Below are 18093 nucleotides of genomic sequence, written 5' to 3'. Positions count from 1 at the left end.
TAACTTGATTATTGATTAGAATAACTTCATGCAAAAATTTACCAAAAAACAATAAATAAAAAAATCGACGATATGTAATTGACAGTGGATATGGTGTCATCATTTTCTTTTAATCACGTTTGGGTTCCAAGAAACGGACATTCATACATTTAATGATACTATAATTTCAAACCGATTAAAATTCAAAATTTTATTTGAATTTTTATCATCACTTTTAATTATTATAAAAAAAATATCAAAAACTTATATTAATTTAGAATCAAATCTCATAATTTTACGGGATTGTCTTTAAGACATTTTTACAGATGTTTTTTTAATAGTGTGATCGCGATTGGGTGAAACAGCAACTTGATTATCGGTTGGAATTTCATGCAAAGTTACCAAATATGAGTATGCAATTACAAGCTAACAGTTCAGAATTTTTTTTTGGTCCATTTTTTCAAAGTTTATTTTCAATATTCTGAATATTAAACTGGATTCATTTGATAAATACAGCAAATATATTGTAGAGATTTGCTTTCTTCAGTCGATATTTGATATAGAACAAATTCTTAATATTGAATTATATTATTATAGATCCTTCACAAAGCTTTGATTAATATTGTTTTGGTGAGAGACAACCATATGGTTTTTTTTTAATCGTGTTTACAGTATATTAAATATTAAACTAAAAAACGTTGATAGGATATGGTTTTTTAATAACCACAAAGTAGTGAGATATTATGTCAATAGCAATATTTATAATGGACGATTATAACATCTACAAAAAAAAAAATCATATTAATTATATATAACACGAGACAGAGATGATACCATAATTGAATCTCATATATAAAAATTGTAAGAATATAGAAAATTATATGATAAAAAGGTCGGTCTATTGTTTCACATAATTTTATGTAAAAGGATGTTCAAATTAGCAGCAAATACTGTCGTAATCAATCATATATATTAGGGAAAATGACATTTTGCTACAGGAATTGTTTAAAATATGATTTTTTCCTATACGAACTTTTAATTTGACAAAAAACTACACTATATTATCAAATATGCCAAATTGATACACGAACTACCCAATTTAACTGCAATTTCCTACACAATCCGAATTGGGTGTTAAATGTCTGTTAACTGATGACGTGGCACGCCATGTGGCGTCTGACATGGCACACCACATAGAAATTTTGCCATGTCAGCATGTCACGTCAGATTTTTTAAAAAAATCCGAAAAAAGTCTGAAAAAAATCGAAAAAAAATTTAAAAAATATATATATACTCCTATATAAATATATATATATACCCCTACATATATATTTATATCTATATACAAATACAAATATAAATATAAATACTCCTATATAAAATATATATATATATATACAAATTAAAACATATGTACATATACATATATATTAATATCTATACAAATATATATATACATATACATACAAACAAATATATTTATGTATATACACATACACATATAAATACATATATACATGTATATATACATATGCATATATATATACATACATACAAAATAAAAATATATATATATACATATATATTCATATCCACATACAAATACAAATATAATCATAAATACTCCTATGTATATATATGTCTATATATATCAAATAAAAAATATACACATATATACATGCATTTATACCAATATATATACATACATACAAGTATATTTATATATATACAAATATATAAATATATAAATACATGTATACACATATATATATATATATACATATACATACATATCTATACATAATAAAAAAAATATAAGTATATATATACATATATAGGAGTATATATGTTTATATTTGTATTTGTATATAGTTATGAATATATATGTATATATATGTGTATTTTTTTGCTTTTTATTTTTATTTTATTTTTACTTTTTTTCAATTTTTTCGGATTTTTTATATTTTTTAATCTGTTTTTTACAATTTTTCGGATTTTTTTGTATTTTTTTTAAATATGACGTGACATGCTGACGTGGCAAAATTTTCCATGTGAGTGCCACGTTAGATACCATGTTGCGTGCCACATCATCAGTTAACGGATATTTAACGCCGTTTTCGGATTGTGTAGGAAATTGCAGTTAAATTGGGTAGTTCGTGTATCAATTTGGCACATTTGATAATTTGGTGTAGTTTTTTGTCAAATTAAAAATTCGTGTAGGAAAAAGTCACATTTTAAACAGTTCGTGTAGGAAAATGTCATTTTGTCTATATATTACTGTCAACACATCTAAATAATGTTAAAAAATATTTTTTTAAAGGCAAAACCGTCTGCATTTACGATTTATTATAAATCTGATATCTTCGTCTGGAATATTTTGATCAAATTAAAAATACAAAACCAATATCGTCTCTAGATTTCTTTCTTTGATCATTTCAAACATCACAAAAAACGTTTGAAACGTCACGTAGCCAAAAAAAAAAATACAGGTGGCATATTAATAATTATATGCTATTCATATGTTTATCTACAGAGATTCATCGATTAATATTTTTGGATGTTCTCTATGAATAGCACCTTATACCAAAAAACGACCTTGCATCTTTTATTTTCATATGCTTCTTCTATATTAGTGTAAAGTATATTGGATTCTAGTGGCGTCTAATCAACCGATCGATACGCGCAAATATTTAAAATAAGTGCGAATTCGAATATATATACATATATATATATATTGTATTCGTGATTTTATTCGGACGGTATCTTGTAGTGGTTAAAACTGTAAGCTTAAAATCACTTGTGGGTCGAGCAGCAAATCCATGGTAAGAATTGAAAAGCCGAATTTTTCGTTATATATATATATATATATATATTAGTGGAGCAACAGATTCGATTGTGTTCATTCGTTCAACCTCTCCATCAGACGCCCGGTCCAATCACTTTCATTTTTTTTTATTTAATATAGAATATGTTATCGTTAATTCAACTTAGCTTAGTGTGATTTGAAATATCACTTACAATGTAACTCACTCGTGCTAGATTGCGATGGTCCCCCTTCCACCCCTTCATTCATAAATTAATATATATATATATATATATATATATATATTTTTATAATTAAATTCCTTAACTCATACCACACAATTGTTCCAAGAAGTAACTGTTCAAATGAAATTCTCTTTAAATCGATCTTGCGTTTTCAATCTAAAGATCTTCTCTCCCGATTTTTCTAGAAACTTTTATTCCACATTCTTTGATCTTGAATCTTGTTTCTTAAGTTTTCTAATTTAGGAAAAATATAAGAAAATTCGAATTTACATGAAAATGACGAAAAACAAAAATACACATTAACCCAACATTTCAAAATATATAATATTTGACTCCAAAAAGTAAAATAAAATTGGGGATTTTTTAATTTAGACCAAAAAAATAATCCAGAATACTAAAGTAACATTTAAAAAAAATATGATAATACAATTTTTATCATTTGAAAAGTCTATTTTAACCTGATTTTAAATTTCAATTTCGTAATTTGGCTTAAAAATAGTTTTATATTTAAATAAAAATATATTATTTTTCACATAATCATTTGACAGGTTATTTTTAGGGTTGGGCACGGATCGGGTACTCGCGTTTTTTGAAATACCCGTCTTCACGGATTTTAGAGGAATGTTATCTTTGTCTCTATCTCACAACATCGGGATACCCGTCCAACGGGTACCCATAACTAAAAGATGAATAACCAAGTACTAGTATCCATTTATAAAACATTAACCAATATAAAATTAAACCAAATAATCAATAAAAATATACATATTTTAGTCCAAAAACACATTTATAAGTTTGAAAATTCTTAAGATATAACAATATACATAGAATTTTAGAAAAAAAAAATTAAAATACACAATGATTTGAAGGTGAATTCACCACAACTTGAAAATTCAATATATAATCCTTAAAAAAAGTAGAAATAAACTAAGTATTTTGGTAATTATATTAAGAATATAATAATAATTTTGTAATTTTAATATATAAACGGTACCCGTTATTTCAATATATGAAATCCGAACCCGAATCGTCTCATGGATATTCCACACGTGTATATGCCTCTAAGGTTATTGTTAGTCCAAAAAATTATTTTCCTTTTAATTTTCTCTTTCTTTATAAGAAATGATACTTCGACACGTGTATATGCCTCTAAGGTTACTAACGGTAGGAGTCTATGGTTTGCATTTAATATGGGGTATTCCACCATATATTGTGCTAATTAAGGGTTTTTAATTATTTTCATGTCATTATGCATGAGTGGCTGTGCTCGTTCGTGTGTGTGTATATAAACGCATCCCTTTAGCAAGTGAGAGGCCATAATTTGACTAAACCGATCCGACATGGAGATGTTTGCAGTTAAGTTAGCAAATCTCCCATCTAAATTCGCCAAATCTCGATCCCCTTTCTTCCTCAATCTCCTCTACTTCTTGTTCTTCTCCTTTGTCGGTTTCTTGGCTCTCAAGATATCAAAACCTAGAACCAGTTCCCACCTCCACGACCTGGACATCTTCTTCACTTCTGTCTCCGCAGTTACTGTCTCGAGCATGTCCACTTTCAATATGGAAGTCTTGTCCAATACCCAACTCATCATCGTCACCCTCCTCATGTTCCTCGGCGGCGAAGTCTTCACTTCCATGCTCTCTCTCTACTTCTCTCACTCCGTCAAAATGTCCCAAAAGATCGAACGCTTCATTCGTTCGTTCAGGTTGGATCAACACGATCGTAAGATCGAGTCTTCTGGACCAGTCGTTTTGTACGGAGATCGTCGGGGAAATGATGTTGAAAGTACTGTAGGAGAAGGTGATGATGCCGATGAATTCAAAGACAGGGCTTCTAGGAGTTTGTACTCTGTCGTTCTTGGCTACCTTCTCGTGGTACACACAATTGGTTCGATGTTGCTTCTCGTCTACGTAACCGTTGTCAGAACCTCGAGAGAAGTTCTGAGGTCGAAAGGCATCTCGCTTTTCACGTTCTCCGTCTTCACGACCGTGTCCACGTTCGCGAACTGCGGCTTCGTGCCCACGAACGAGAACATGATCGTGTTCAGGAAGAACTCGGGCCTTCTCTTGCTCATGATCCCGCAAGTTCTGATGGGCAACACTTTGTTCCCTTGTTGCTTGTTCTTGTCCATCTGGGCACTCTCCAAATCCACGAACCGACGCGAGTTCGGTTACATCCTCAAGAACTACAAGAAGATGGGTTATTCCCATTTGCTGTCGTCTCGTCATTGCCTTCTTCTCGGGGCCACGGCGTTCGTGTTCATAATATTACAGCTTGTTCTGTTCTGCTCCATGGAGTGGAAGTCTCAGTCTCTAGAGGGTATGAGTTCGTACGAGAAGTTTGTCGGATCTTTGTTTGAAGTAGTGAATTCGAGACACGCAGGCGAATCCATCGTGGATCTCTCCACCATCTCCCAAGCCATCCTGGTGGTGTTCATCATTATGATGTGAGTTTAATCTCCCTCCTCTTTCTCTCTCTATACATACGTATATACACGCGTGTATATATATTACATTGCATCACGAGGAAAGGATACCCAAGATTGGAATGGAAATTTCCAAAAACCACGTCCCACCGGGTATCACCATTATAAAAAAAAAAAAAGATTGGAATGGGAATTTCCATTACGCGTACCATGCGCGTGCCTAGCCATCATTAAGATCAAATATTCGTATCTTATTTTATTTTTATGTTTCCATGATTTATTCAACATATACACACACACGAATAATTTAAACATGATGTGATGCTCATCCTCCAGATGTCATATAATGTTTCCCAACCTGTAACGCAGTTTGATGCAGACATGCATGCGCAAATATGGGTGTCTGTGTGTGGGTCGATTTTCATGGTGTTTATGTGGTTACGCGTAAATAGGGAGCTGACCACATGAAAGTTGGTCGACTTTCCCCCAGAGAATCGTTTCGGATGCCTTATTCTTCGACAAAGAATCCGATCATTATATCATAATTCAGTTATCAGTCACATATTATAATCTTAAGATTCCACTGCACGAAACCCCAATCACGAACGTGGTGGCGGCACGGATACTCGCTCTGTATATGTGTTCAGTATTTCATGCAAAAGTCTTATTTGTCATAATGACCATATATAGGAATTAGACGACGCGTAAATAAAAACACGAAGAAATGGTGGAAATCTTGTATGTCCGTGAGACCCACAAAGCAAAAGGGTTGTAGTGGAGAATGGGTCGGATTCAATATTACAAAAACATATATATACATATACCTAATTAAGTCAAAGCCAAATCCATATATACACACGTGTGTCAATTATTTGATGTAATTATTACATGATCGATTAATGAAATGCGTTGACCAGGTATCTTCCGCCATACACTGTGTTTATGCCTTTGACCGGAGAAGAGGAGGAGAGGGGGGATGATGATAACGGAGATCAAGTCAAGAAGGGTGGGAAGAAAGAGAGCGTCGTGGAAAGGATTTTGATGTCCCAACTCGGCTTTTTGTCAATATTCGTAATTCTCATTTCCATAACGGAGAGGCACATGCTCCGTCGAGACCCACTCAACTTCAACGTCCTCAACATCATTCTCGAAGTTATCAGGTCCTTTCTCCGGCTATTTTCGCCATATTTATCTCTTATTTCACTCGTATTCACATATATATATATACACACATATATATATGTACGTATATATGTAGACCATACATAAAATCATAACATGGGTCGAACTTAAACCGCATAAACAATCGTTTGGATTTAAAATAAATTACAAATTTAGCATTCCACTGGGGTCTCGAAATCTCAGATACGGCCCGGATTGTAATCCTTCAGTTTTCGAGGATGACATACTCCATTTACGTATATACACATGCGTATCATACAATATATACTTACGCACGAGACGTGCATGTGGTTGTATGTTCATGCCAGTGCATATGGAAACGTGGGGTTCACGGCGGGTTATAGCTGCGAACGACGGCTGAACGCAGGCGACGGGCACTGTGAAGATGCGTGGTACGGTTTCGCCGGGCGGTGGAGTCCCGCCGGAAAATTCATACTGATAATTGTCATGTTCTTCGGCAGACTTAAGCAGTTCACTGCTAATTCCGGCAAATCCTGGATACTTTACCCCTCCTCTTCTTGACACAGCATATACATATATATATATATGTATATGTATATGTCATGTCTGTATGTGCAAGTGTTAAGTGTGTTTTGTGTTTGTGTCTCTGGTTGCTTGATACATGCATGTACTTGGCAGTTTATATCTTATAAATAACTTAATCCACATAGTTTTACTTTTGATCCCTCGATTTAAATCCGTTGATAAAAGGAAAATGCAATTGTGACCTATTTTTACGTGTTCATTACCAATTTCTAGAGATTTACAACAATATATATATATATATATATATATATATATTTAGAGATACTTTTAATAAAAAAAAAGCTAGATAAAAATATATAGATATTAGAATACTTTATCATAAAATATTTATATAAATAACTGTCATCCCTGATCTGTATTAACTAAGCATTTTTTTAAAAAAAAAATCAACATAAATCATTTTCAAACAATCATCCAATTTTTAGTTGAAATTTTAGTAATAGTCCAATCGTTATTCATATTGGCATAGTACTGATTACTGAACGCTACCAGATGGTTCTCTAGTTTATTTGCAATATACATAAAGTTTTTACTAATATTTCGAATTGTTAATTCTTCATATTATAAAGCTTGGGATTAATTTTTAGACACTACTAGAAGATTCTCTCTTTTAATTACAATATTATATATTTTAATGAATTATTAAATATTTTGGATGGGTTGTCCTAAAGTCAATCCCTTAGGAATTGGAATATAATGAAACGTAAAGACAACTTTTTTCCTGCAATGGTTTTGTTCTGCTATACATTATAATATTTGACACTTAGCATAAGGTATATCAGTATGTGGACATTAAGAGAGAACACACACAGTCACAGCCAGCCACACCCTACATTTTTATTTTAACCTCACTACTGAGGGGATCCTGAATAAAATACTTTATTATAATTTTTTTGGAATATGGAAAAACATAAAAAAAAATTGACAAATAAATATATAAATTTATACTTTTGTAAAAAAATACACAAAAAATTTCACGTAAATCCATAAAAAAAATTAAATCAATCAGTTTTTTGTGTGGTTGTGCGTGAAAATTTTCAAAATTTGTGTGTTTTTATATAATAATAAAAATTTATATATTTATTTGTCAAATTTTAAAAATTCATGTTTTCTTGTCATACTCTTTTTTTATTTATTTATGAAACTTGGTATATGTTAATGCATTAAATAACAAATATATATGAGGATTTTATTCATGGCTGCTTGTTAAAGCAAAGCATATTGTCACCACTTGTAGTGCATTCAGCATCAACATAGGATAAAAATGGCACTAATCAATTTTTTATAATAGCAAGTTATGTATCAGACGAAATTGACTGAAATTACCAAAAGACTCTTCAGTTGAGGTTTTTGTATAAAATAATATATGATTTTATTATTTTCTCAATTTTATCCATATATCATATCATAAGAAATTGATAAAATCTAAAATATTGATGCAACATGTTGAATAGATCTAGAAAAATATCAAAGTTATATGTGCTTTCAGTTTATAAGATTTAAATATGTGGTTTTATAAAGTAGTCGGTAAACTTATGAAGTTATTTCTCTCTTTGTTAAATTAAATTAAAAGTAATAAAATATATTATAATTTCGTTAATAGGTTGTAGCCGTTGAAAGCCCAAAAAGATAAGTGGGTGTCTGGGGTGTAGGCCCATACCAAGTCTGTACAGTCAGAAATCCAAAGAGAGAGAGGGAGGGAGGGCCAGAGGGGGGGCGAAGACGATGAGCAGCAGACGGAGCATCGGAGACGACGAAAGAGGATTGCTGTGGAAGCTTCCTCAGGTGAGGATCAGAGACATCGGGAAAGTGGGTCCGGCATTCGGACTTGGCGCCGGCTGTGGAGCAGGTTTTGGCATCGGACTCATCGGAGGTACTTTCGAGTTCCAAAATTGATTGCTGAGAGTGTCGAATTGCTCGAAATCTGCGTAGGGTTTTTTTTTAGTTTTCAAGGGAATTTGATTGATGAGTGCAGGTTTCGGATTCGGACCAGGAGTTCCGGGGTTTCAGTTAGGGTTTGGGTTTGGAGCTGGATGTGGAATCGGGGTTGGGTTTGGTTATGGCGTTGGGAGGGGCGTTGCTTACGACCACTCTCGCTCTTATTCTAACGTCGGAAAACCCTCTATGTAAGTATCATTTATCTTCTGGGTTTCATAGACTGTGATTCAGCGTTTGCGGCTTCTGGTGAACTGGAAAAAGTAGAGCTTTCTTGTTTGGACGAAGATGACGCGAGACAGGAAAATGCATGGTCGTAACGCTGATGATTGTGTGCCAAAACGCTGCCTCTCTCGGCGTTTGGAGATGGGAGATTGTTAACTAGCATTTGCGTTAGCGATCTGGCCCATTGTGTTTAGGAGAAACAACATCTGTTGAACACTGTGTGTCCCATGCTCCTGTATATTTGATCAGTGTGAAACTTGTTTTTGTCCTCTAGCACTTGTGACTTTGTCTGATGATGCTCCTTCTTATCAGGGATGAAATCGATTCTCTCATTGATGAACTCGTTATCAACACGAAGAAGCTGGTGAAAGCCACTTCCAAAGAAATCGACAAGTGGAGAAGATGGTGAGCTCGGCAACCTATTAGAGCTATAGAAGAACCAACCTTTCGTTGTAGTTTATATCGGTGGTGGTGTCATGTTCTTATACTCGGATTGTGTTAAGGGCTTGTAAATCTCCCTCTCTGTTGGAATTACATATGGTGATAAATGTGGAGGATTCCTTTGTCATTCTAATGATATGGATAGTTTCTAGTGCCAACATTGGTATGCTCTGCTTTTCGGCTAGGCTCAATCATCCACGAGTTAACCCCTTCTGATATTGTCAATATGCCCTAAGCAGCATCAGGGGAGGGGTAAAGCTTGGCCACCACATAAAAGGGGGAACAGAAGATAGGATATATCCGTTACCGTTATCCGACAAAGCCCCATCTCTGTGCCAAATCAGTAACATAAACCAATCAGAAATCGGCATCAGATTTCACATTTTCCAAACCCGACCAATCAGAACCCATGAAGCAGCATCCTACATGGCATGTCAGCTTCCGCTTCTCTCAACCTTATAGTGGTCCGTCTTCCTTCTTCTCCATATTCTCGAACTCGAATCTCTTCTCCAAAAACCACCAAAAGGTTGAATCTTTAGGTTAAAGATGGCGTCTTTGGGTGTGTCTGAAATGCTGGGTACGCCCCTCAACTTCGGTGGAGCCACAAGGACATCTGCTCCTTCGCCATCGAGCCCTGCAACTTTCAAGACAGTGGCTCTGTTCTCCAAGAAGAAGGCTGCTTCTGCTCCTCCTGCCAAGTCCAAGACCGCCTCTGTCTCTGCTACCAGCGACGAGCTCGCTAAGTGGTACGGTATGTCTCTCTTCTCCTTTCTGAAATCTCTCTCTCCTCCCCTTTTTCTTTCACGATGTAAGGAAAGATGTGTTGATGAATCTTCATGGAACCCATCTACAGGTCCTGACAGGAGGATTTTCTTGCCGGACGGTCTTTTGGACAGATCAGAGATCCCTGAGTACTTGAATGGTGAAGTACCTGGAGAGTAAGAACCTCTCTCTAACTCTGCCCCTGTCTCTGTAAACTTCTTTCGCATGGACGTTGTTGGTGCTTACATTTCTTGGTCAAAATGCAGCTATGGTTATGATCCTTTTGGCCTCAGCAAGAAGCCCGAGGACTTTGCCAAGTATGTAGATTCTTTGCTTATTACCCTCTCTCTCTCTCTCTATATATATATATATATATATATATATGTGTGTGTGTGTGTGTATATATATATATATAGAGATTTATATTGCTGTGGGGCTGTCTAATATGTGTGTTGCAGATACCAAGCCTTCGAATTGATCCACGCCAGATGGGCTATGTTGGGAGCAGCCGGCTTCATCATCCCCGAGGCCTTGAACAAATACGGCGCCAACTGTGGCCCTGAAGCCGTCTGGTTCAAGGTACGTCTCTTTGTCCTCCTGTTCTTGATCTCTGTCGACACAAACACTGAGTTATTTTTCTTGCAATGTCTGAATGGTTCTTTAAACGATGAACATCAAATGCAGACGGGTGCTCTGCTTCTTGACGGAAACACATTGAATTACTTTGGCAAGAACATCCCCATCAACCTTATCGTTGCTGTCATTGCCGAGGTTATTCTTGTCGGCGGTGCTGAATACTACAGAATCATCAATGGCTTGGTACATATGTGACTATTCTGTGAATTTCTTGCGTTCCTCAGTGCCAGAAAAACTGATCTCGACATGATTGAAACGGCAGGATCTTGAGGACAAGCTACATCCAGGAGGCCCGTTTGATCCATTGGGACTTGCCAATGACCCGGAACAAGCGGCTCTGCTCAAGGTGAAGGAGATCAAGAACGGTAGATTGGCCATGTTTGCCATGCTCGGCTTCTACTTCCAAGCCTACGTCACAGGGGAAGGTCCCGTGGAGAATCTCGCCAAGCATCTCAGTGACCCTTTTGGAAACAACTTGCTCACTGTCATCGCTGGATCTGCTGAAAGAGCTCCCACCCTCTAACTCTCTCTCTCCAATGGCTTTGTACACCTTCCAAGAAGATACTTTATGTCACATTTCCCAAACTTAGAATTTCTTTGGTTTCTTGGAAATTCTAATGATGCTCTGAAAATGAATGGAAACGTTTCCACTTCTCTTATTAGTTTAGTTGCATTGCAAAGCGATACAAGAATACAGATCAACTAATTTCGGTTTGATACCAATCAATTCCGACAGCAATATTGGGTTCTTAAGCAATTTGCTTCCGACCACAATGAAATAAATGAAAACATGTTATCAAGTACATACACACACAAATATATAGATAGATACAAACATCTATTTATCATAACCCCAGAAGTCCATCTCTCCACGCAACGTGAGCTGACTCGTAGCAGCTGGTTGTACGGACGAGGAGTTGTTCCCGTCCTCGTTTCCCATGTGACACGTCACGAGCCTGTCGAGCATCGCCCATTCACCCTGACCACCAGTCTCGCACGTGCCAACCTCTAAGCCCGGCTCACACGCTTGCTGGTACCGTATCCCCTCACTGGCTGCGCTCTCGCAGTCTCGTGGAAGGCACGAGGAATAGTGGGAAGAAGGGATCATGGGCTGGGACTGGAACATGGCGGGAACTGGAGGGTACTGAAGAGCGAGCTCAGGCTTGTTGAGCTCAAAGGGCGACACGTGTTGGCGCACGAACTGGTACGGAATGTCTCTGTGCATGAAGCTACGTGCTTGAACCACGTTGTTGTGGTGAGACGAGTCGTGGATGTTCTGTTCTGATGAGTTGATGCTTGAGCTGGCCTCGTTCCCCACCTTGAACAAATTCTTCTTCTTGAACACTCTACAGATTACCCATCCATCTTCCTGGTAATCATCATCGTTAAACTCATATCATTAATCTTGATTCGCATCATTATTCAAAATAATCCAACAATGGATATATTTAGTAATATCGGTATAAGGATTTGCATGAAAATATACATGAACTTATAGATGTTGAAATTAGAGGGACATACACTAAGGTTGGACTGAGGATCATCGCCATCTTCGAGACGGTATTCGTGCATGATCCAATCGGTTTTCTGGCCATGTGGAGCTCTCCCTTTGTAGAAGACAAGAGTCTTCCTCATGCCAATCTTCTTGTAGCAGTTCCTTATGCACTTGTCTCGTCCTGTGGCTTTCCAGAACCCGGCATGCGTTGCACGGTTTGTCCTCGATCCCGTCGGATATTTTCTGTCCTTGTGGCTGAAGAAATACCACTCGTTCTGTGGCGTTGATCCTATCCTGCATCTTTCTGCGCCCATCAATTCTTATTAGAATTCAGCCGAGACTGAGCAGCTCTTTGTTTATGTTTTGAATTCTATTAAAATTCTGTAGCATGCATGAGAAAAACATGCCATTAAATTCATGATATCACTAAATTTACGTACGTGTATGCAAATTCTACATTAACAGGAGTTAAAGTATATATTACCATGCAACTCCCAAGGCTCAATCTTGTTCAAGTCAACCTCTCTGACAACTTCCATCTCGAACTTCTGGTAAGAGATCTTCTTCTTCAAGTAGTAGTGGAGAAGCTCTTCGTCTGTCGGATGAAATCGAAACCCGGGAGGCACTCCTCCGTTATTCGACGAACCCATATTCCGTTCAATTGTGTCTAAAGATACGTACCCCTCTTTTGCCTTTCCTTCTAAGCACTGTCCTTCCCCCCCTCCTTATATATATACACACGCGTACGCACACACATATAAATATAATACGTATATCAAGCTGTATATGTCAACTGTATATAGAGGGATGAAGTTGACGGCCGGTGTCCACGCCGCCGGAGAAGGCTAAAGATGTCGTGAAAAGCAAGAAACTCCGGCGACGCTAGCTGCTGCGTGTGATACATACACTTGCGTGAATCTGACTGCTCTCTCTCTCTCTCTCTCTCTCTCTCTACGTATGAATTATTTTTACATGTTGACCCCAAAGGTATTTTAATCGTTTATGAAACGATCCCGAGGAAATGTAATCATTATTTTATAAAGTCCGTGTTTAATTTGATTGCTCCGTAAGCAAAGGGTCTTTTGAATTTAATTTTTTTTTTTGTTTGCATGGATATGTAATGAGAATTTTCCGAGAGGAAGTGATTATAAACAGAGAGATCGGCTTTAGGGCATTATCTGCACTGCACATGGGGGCTATATAACTCTGATTCTTTCTGATTAACTCACTTGTCTAATTTGCAAGCTTTCTATCTGTTCTTTTCTTTGAATCTTTCATTTAAGCAACTTGCACACACCTCATATATATACATATATATATATCACTACAAAAAAAAATGCGAAATTCCAACGGATTAATCCGTTGGAATAATTCCAACGCATTTCTAACGGATTTCCAACGGCATATCAACGGATATTTGAGTTGGAAAATTTCCACATATATTCCAACGGATTTCCGTTGGGAATAACGTTCGACGTATTTCAACGGCAATCCGTTGAAATTATCCGAACGTTATGAAACGCGGCAATACTTCCAACGGATACCCGTTGGAAAGTGTAACGGTAACAAACTTTTCAACGGATTTCCAACGGATATCCGTTGGAACGTTTCTCTATTTAAATAGTTCGCCCAAACCACTCTCTAAATCACTCTTACACCATTCTTTTACCAAAAATTCTCCAAAAAATGACATCTTCAACAAATCCGAATATTCGTTCGTCCCGGCAGTGGATATACGAAAGAGTTGATTCGATTACAAAAGAGGTAACGCAAGAATTCATTAACGGTTTGGAACAGTTTATGAATTTTGCTTCTATGCAGCCGTTGTGTCAAGAACGTGGAAAAATGCTATGTCCATGTACAAGTTGTCGCAATTTTAAATATCGCAGTCCAGAAGATGTTTGTAAACATCTATTTCGAAGGGGATTTGTCGAAGATTATTATATTTGGCGATTTCACGGAGAAGAAGTTCGGACAATCACAACGGGACATGTCTCGGCCGAGCAGAGGTATGATGTAGATGAAGATGTAAGAAATCCTTATGTTGAAATGGTGACAGATGCTTTTCCTGGGGCGCCATTGGCTGAGCAAAACTTATCACAAGATCAGGAGGAGCCAAACGTCGAAACAAAACGGTTTTTCGACATGTTGGATATGGCAAATCATCCTATCTATGAAGGATGTAAAGAAGGTCAGTCACGTTTATCTCTTGCATCAAGATTGATGAGTATGAAAACGGATTACAATGTCACCGAAAATTGCATGGATTCATTTTGTCAAACGTTGCGTGAATATTTACCTGAAAATAACGAAGCTCCAGAATCGTATTATGATACGAAGGCTATGTTGAAGAATTTGGGAATGCCTTATGAAAAGATTGATGTTTGCAAAAATGGTTACATGCTGTACTGGGGTGATGAAAAAGAATTGGTTATGTGTAAATTCTGTTGATGATTCGTTACACGTACAAGACGATATAGACGAATTCGTTTCGGACCATGATACGGCTTCGCATATGAGATGGCATGCCTCGCATTCTACCGTTGATGGAGAAATGCAACATCCATCTGATGCTTTGGCGTGGAAAAACTTCAACATGGTATTTCCTCAATTCGCTGCTGAGCCTAGGAATGTGTATCTATGTTTGTGTACTGATGGATTTAGTCCGTACGGACAGTCTGGCATGCAGTATTCATTATGGCCCGTTATACTTTCTCCGTACAACTTACCACCTGAGATGTGCATGAAAAGAGAATTTATGTTTTTGACATTGTTGATTCCTGGGCCAGAACATCCGAAGAAGAGTTTTGATGTGTATTTACAGCCGCTCATTAAGGAGTTGAAGGATTTGTGGGACATTGGAGTCCCTGCTTATGACGTAAGTGTGAAACAAAATTTTACACTGAGAGCGGTTTTTCTTTGGACGATCAGTGATTTTCCGGCGTATGGCATGCTATCGGGATGGAGCACACATGGAAGACTTGCATGTCCGTTTTGCATGGAGGAAACAGAAGCGTTTCAGTTGAGACATGGGAGAAAGTCGTGCTGGTTTGACTGTCATCGCAGATTTCTTCGAAGGAATCATCCGTTCAGACAAAATCGTACGCTTTTTACCAAAGGTAAAATCGTTACTGAGGAAGGTCCTGTTATGCAAACCGGGGAGCAAATTTATTCTGAGCGAATAAATAGTGGATATTTGGATGATTTGGAAGCTTCTGTGCATTGTGGAGGAAATTTTGGGCATAAGAAGTGCAAAGGATTTGGTGATTGGCATAACTGGTATAAGCGTAGTATTTTTTGGGATTTGCCTTACTGGAGTTCGCTAACGCTTCGACACAATCTGGATGTTATGCATATAGAGAAAAACTTTTTTGATAACATCATCAACACCGTTCTGAATGTGCCAGGGAGAAGTAAAGATAACATCAACTCGAGGAAGGACTTGAAAGATATATGCAAGAGAAAAGAGTTGGAGTTGACACGTGATGGTCACGCACCTGTGCCGATATTCAGACTCACAAAACCAGGTAAAACGGTCTTGTTTAAATGGTTAAAAGAAGAGGTTAAATTTCCTGATGGATATGCATCCAAATTGGCGCGATGTGTTGATACTGATTCATTAAAACTTATGGGAATGAAGAGTCATGATTGCCATGTATTCATGCAAATACTTATTCCTATTGCATTTGCGGAGCTATTGAAACCGAGTGTCCACGGAGCGTTATGCGGTATCAGCACATTTTTTCGAGATATATGTGCAAGATCTCTGAGAATAAGTAATGTAGAGGTTTTGAAAGGCAACATTCCTGAGATACTTTGCGCATTGGAAAAGGTATTTCCACCTTCATTTTTTGATGTGATGGAACATTTACCTATTCATTTACCAGATGAGGCGTTATACGGTGGTCCAGTACAGTTTAGATGGATGTATCCATTTGAGCGATTTTTTTTCCATCTGAAGAAGAAGGCTAAAAACAAAGCAGCAGTGGAAGGATCTATCGTCAAACAGTATTTGTTAGAGGAGATCTCCTACTTCAGTTCTTTCTATTTTGAATCTCATATTCAGACGAAGACAAGGAGGGCTATCAACGAAGACGATAGAAGTTATCTCTACCACTATGATTCATGTTTCGGACTTATTCCCGAAAGTTTTCAGCCTACTGGACGCCTCGGAGGCAAATCTGAAGAATATTGGTTAACTGTACAAGAGTACAATCACATCGCCACATATATATTGTTGAATTGTGAAGAACTTAAGCCATACGAAAGATATACATTTTTTAATCTTAGATGTGATTAGAAATTAATTAATTACATATTTACTAACAACATGTTTTTTAGACTTTTTGACGAGGATGTTTTGGCAACATATCCTAATCTAAGTGGGGAGGAACTTGAAGGAATGAAGGAACAACATTATGCATCTTGGCTTCGAGACTACGTAAGTATTCTAGCTATATATATATATGTACGTGTATGTATTTGTGTATTAATTTAATTTTTATGCGCAGATTCAGTCATGCAGTGATAAAATTCCGGCATGGATCAGAGATATATCACATGGACCTGGAAGAAAAGTCATTTGCTGGCCGATAATGTTCACCCGAGGATACACGTTTCACACTTACGATCATGGAAAACATAAATCCACGTTCAATTACGGAGTTTGTATAAAAAGTGGATCATCGGAAGATCCTGATTTCTTTGGGGTTCTTCGGCAGATTTTCCAACTCCAGTATCCAGGATTAGTCGGGTTGAAAACAATCATATTCAGATGTGACTGGTTTGATACAACGTCGGGACGCGACTCACGGAAAAATCGATGGGGAGGTATTGACATAAACCCGAAACGTTCATATACAAAGTATGATCCTTTTAAACTTTCAGATCAGGCAGACCAGGTATGCTTCATTCCATATCCGAAACATTCTACGACATCGGTGAAACGGCGACGGAAAGATCAATGGTCGGCTGTTTTGAAGATTAACCCACGAAGATTAATCTTGGATTCGTCGTCGACAACACAAGATCTCGATGAGCCAATGCAAGAGCAACTCGAAGATCCGGTTCTTCCCATCCGACTAGATGATGATTACGACGAGACACTTGCACTTCCTGACATAGACGACGAGTTACTTGATGATTCGTTACACGTACAAGATGATATAGACGAATTCGTTTCGGACCATGATACAACTCCGGATGATGAAAGTGATGAAGATTCTATGTAGACTTATTTGTTTTTATTGTTTTCATATGTATTTGTATTTTGAAAAATCTATCATATTTATTTGTATGTTTGAGATTTTTAAATTTTTTTTTTTAAAAAAAATTCTTAAATTCCAACGGGCATCTGTTGGAATCTAATCGCAGAATTCGAATGATCACATATATTCCAACGGGCATCCGTTGGAATCTA

The 18093-nt window shown here is 36.8% G+C and overlaps 5 protein-coding genes across 5 annotated transcripts in view; 4 read left to right on the top strand and 1 right to left on the bottom strand.

The window, feature by feature from the left end:
* The first annotated feature begins 4298 nt into the window (after positions 1-4298).
* LOC104815619 (sodium transporter HKT1) lies at positions 4299-7313 on the top strand. The gene is made up of 3 exons (XM_010544087.1): positions 4299-5473; positions 6370-6612; positions 6943-7313. The coding sequence occupies exons 1-3, from the start codon at positions 4368-4370 to the stop codon at positions 7154-7156; spliced, it is 1563 nt and encodes a 520-aa protein (XP_010542389.1). The 5' UTR covers positions 4299-4367; the 3' UTR covers positions 7157-7313.
* Positions 7314-8831: 1518 nt separating this feature from the next.
* On the top strand, positions 8832-10333 carry LOC104815611 (keratin-3, type I cytoskeletal 51 kDa). Its single transcript, XM_010544075.2, has 4 exons — positions 8832-9053; positions 9156-9306; positions 9653-9745; positions 10021-10333. The coding sequence occupies exons 1-4, from the start codon at positions 8906-8908 to the stop codon at positions 10241-10243; spliced, it is 615 nt and encodes a 204-aa protein (XP_010542377.1). The 5' UTR covers positions 8832-8905; the 3' UTR covers positions 10244-10333.
* Positions 10263-11838, top strand: LOC104815606 (chlorophyll a-b binding protein CP26, chloroplastic). The gene is made up of 6 exons (XM_010544063.2): positions 10263-10532; positions 10635-10719; positions 10810-10860; positions 11002-11122; positions 11228-11362; positions 11442-11838. The coding sequence occupies exons 1-6, from the start codon at positions 10328-10330 to the stop codon at positions 11700-11702; spliced, it is 858 nt and encodes a 285-aa protein (XP_010542365.1). The 5' UTR covers positions 10263-10327; the 3' UTR covers positions 11703-11838.
* On the bottom strand, positions 11812-13350 carry LOC104815607 (protein BEARSKIN2). Its single transcript, XM_010544065.1, has 3 exons — positions 13159-13350; positions 12701-12978; positions 11812-12548 (listed from the first exon to the last, which is right to left on the bottom strand). Exons 1-3 carry the CDS (start codon positions 13322-13324, stop codon positions 12018-12020), a joined length of 975 nt encoding a protein of 324 aa, XP_010542367.1. The 5' UTR covers positions 13325-13350; the 3' UTR covers positions 11812-12017.
* A 2719-nt stretch (positions 13351-16069) lies between these two features.
* LOC104825104 overlaps positions 16070-18093 on the top strand; it is a 3812-nt gene continuing 1788 nt past the window's right edge. The window contains exons 1-3 of the mRNA XM_019201617.1: positions 16070-16943; positions 17016-17115; positions 17186-17885. Of these exons, the coding sequence (XP_019057162.1) occupies positions 16303-16943; positions 17016-17115; positions 17186-17885 (1441 nt within the window). The 5' untranslated portion in view covers positions 16070-16302. The remainder of the gene's footprint in view (positions 16944-17015; positions 17116-17185; positions 17886-18093) is intronic.

The sequence above is a fragment of the Tarenaya hassleriana genome, unplaced genomic scaffold, assembly GCF_000463585.1.
Source record: "Tarenaya hassleriana unplaced genomic scaffold, ASM46358v1 Cleome1, whole genome shotgun sequence".
NCBI lineage: Eukaryota > Viridiplantae > Streptophyta > Magnoliopsida > Brassicales > Cleomaceae > Tarenaya > Tarenaya hassleriana.
This window is presented reverse-complemented; position numbering and strand designations above follow the sequence as displayed.

Bases quoted from the DNA above. Each gene is read 5' to 3' on its own strand.
- LOC104815619 (XM_010544087.1), top strand. From the start codon at position 4,368: ATGGAGATGTTTGCAGTTAAGTTAGCAAATCTCCCATCTAAATTCGCC. The intron at 5,474-6,369 runs GTGAGTTTAATC...TGCGTTGACCAG, and splicing joins GTGGTGTTCATCATTATGAT to GTATCTTCCGCCATACACTG. The intron at 6,613-6,942 runs GTCCTTTCTCCG...TGTTCATGCCAG, and splicing joins ATCATTCTCGAAGTTATCAG to TGCATATGGAAACGTGGGGT.
- LOC104815611 (XM_010544075.2), top strand. From the start codon at position 8,906: ATGAGCAGCAGACGGAGCATCGGAGACGACGAAAGAGGATTGCTGTGG. The intron at 9,054-9,155 runs GTACTTTCGAGT...TGATGAGTGCAG, and splicing joins TGGCATCGGACTCATCGGAG to GTTTCGGATTCGGACCAGGA. The intron at 9,746-10,020 runs GTGAGCTCGGCA...TGCCCTAAGCAG, and splicing joins ATCGACAAGTGGAGAAGATG to CATCAGGGGAGGGGTAAAGC.
- LOC104815607 (XM_010544065.1), bottom strand. From the start codon at position 13,324: ATGGGTTCGTCGAATAACGGAGGAGTGCCTCCCGGGTTTCGATTTCAT. The intron at 12,979-13,158 runs GTAATATATACT...TGATGGGCGCAG, and splicing joins TGAGCCTTGGGAGTTGCATG to AAAGATGCAGGATAGGATCA. The intron at 12,549-12,700 runs GTATGTCCCTCT...GATGATTACCAG, and splicing joins ATCCTCAGTCCAACCTTAGT to GAAGATGGATGGGTAATCTG.
- LOC104815606 (XM_010544063.2), top strand. From the start codon at position 10,328: ATGGCGTCTTTGGGTGTGTCTGAAATGCTGGGTACGCCCCTCAACTTC. The intron at 10,861-11,001 runs GTATGTAGATTC...TGTGTGTTGCAG, and splicing joins AAGCCCGAGGACTTTGCCAA to ATACCAAGCCTTCGAATTGA. The intron at 11,363-11,441 runs GTACATATGTGA...TTGAAACGGCAG, and splicing joins ACAGAATCATCAATGGCTTG to GATCTTGAGGACAAGCTACA.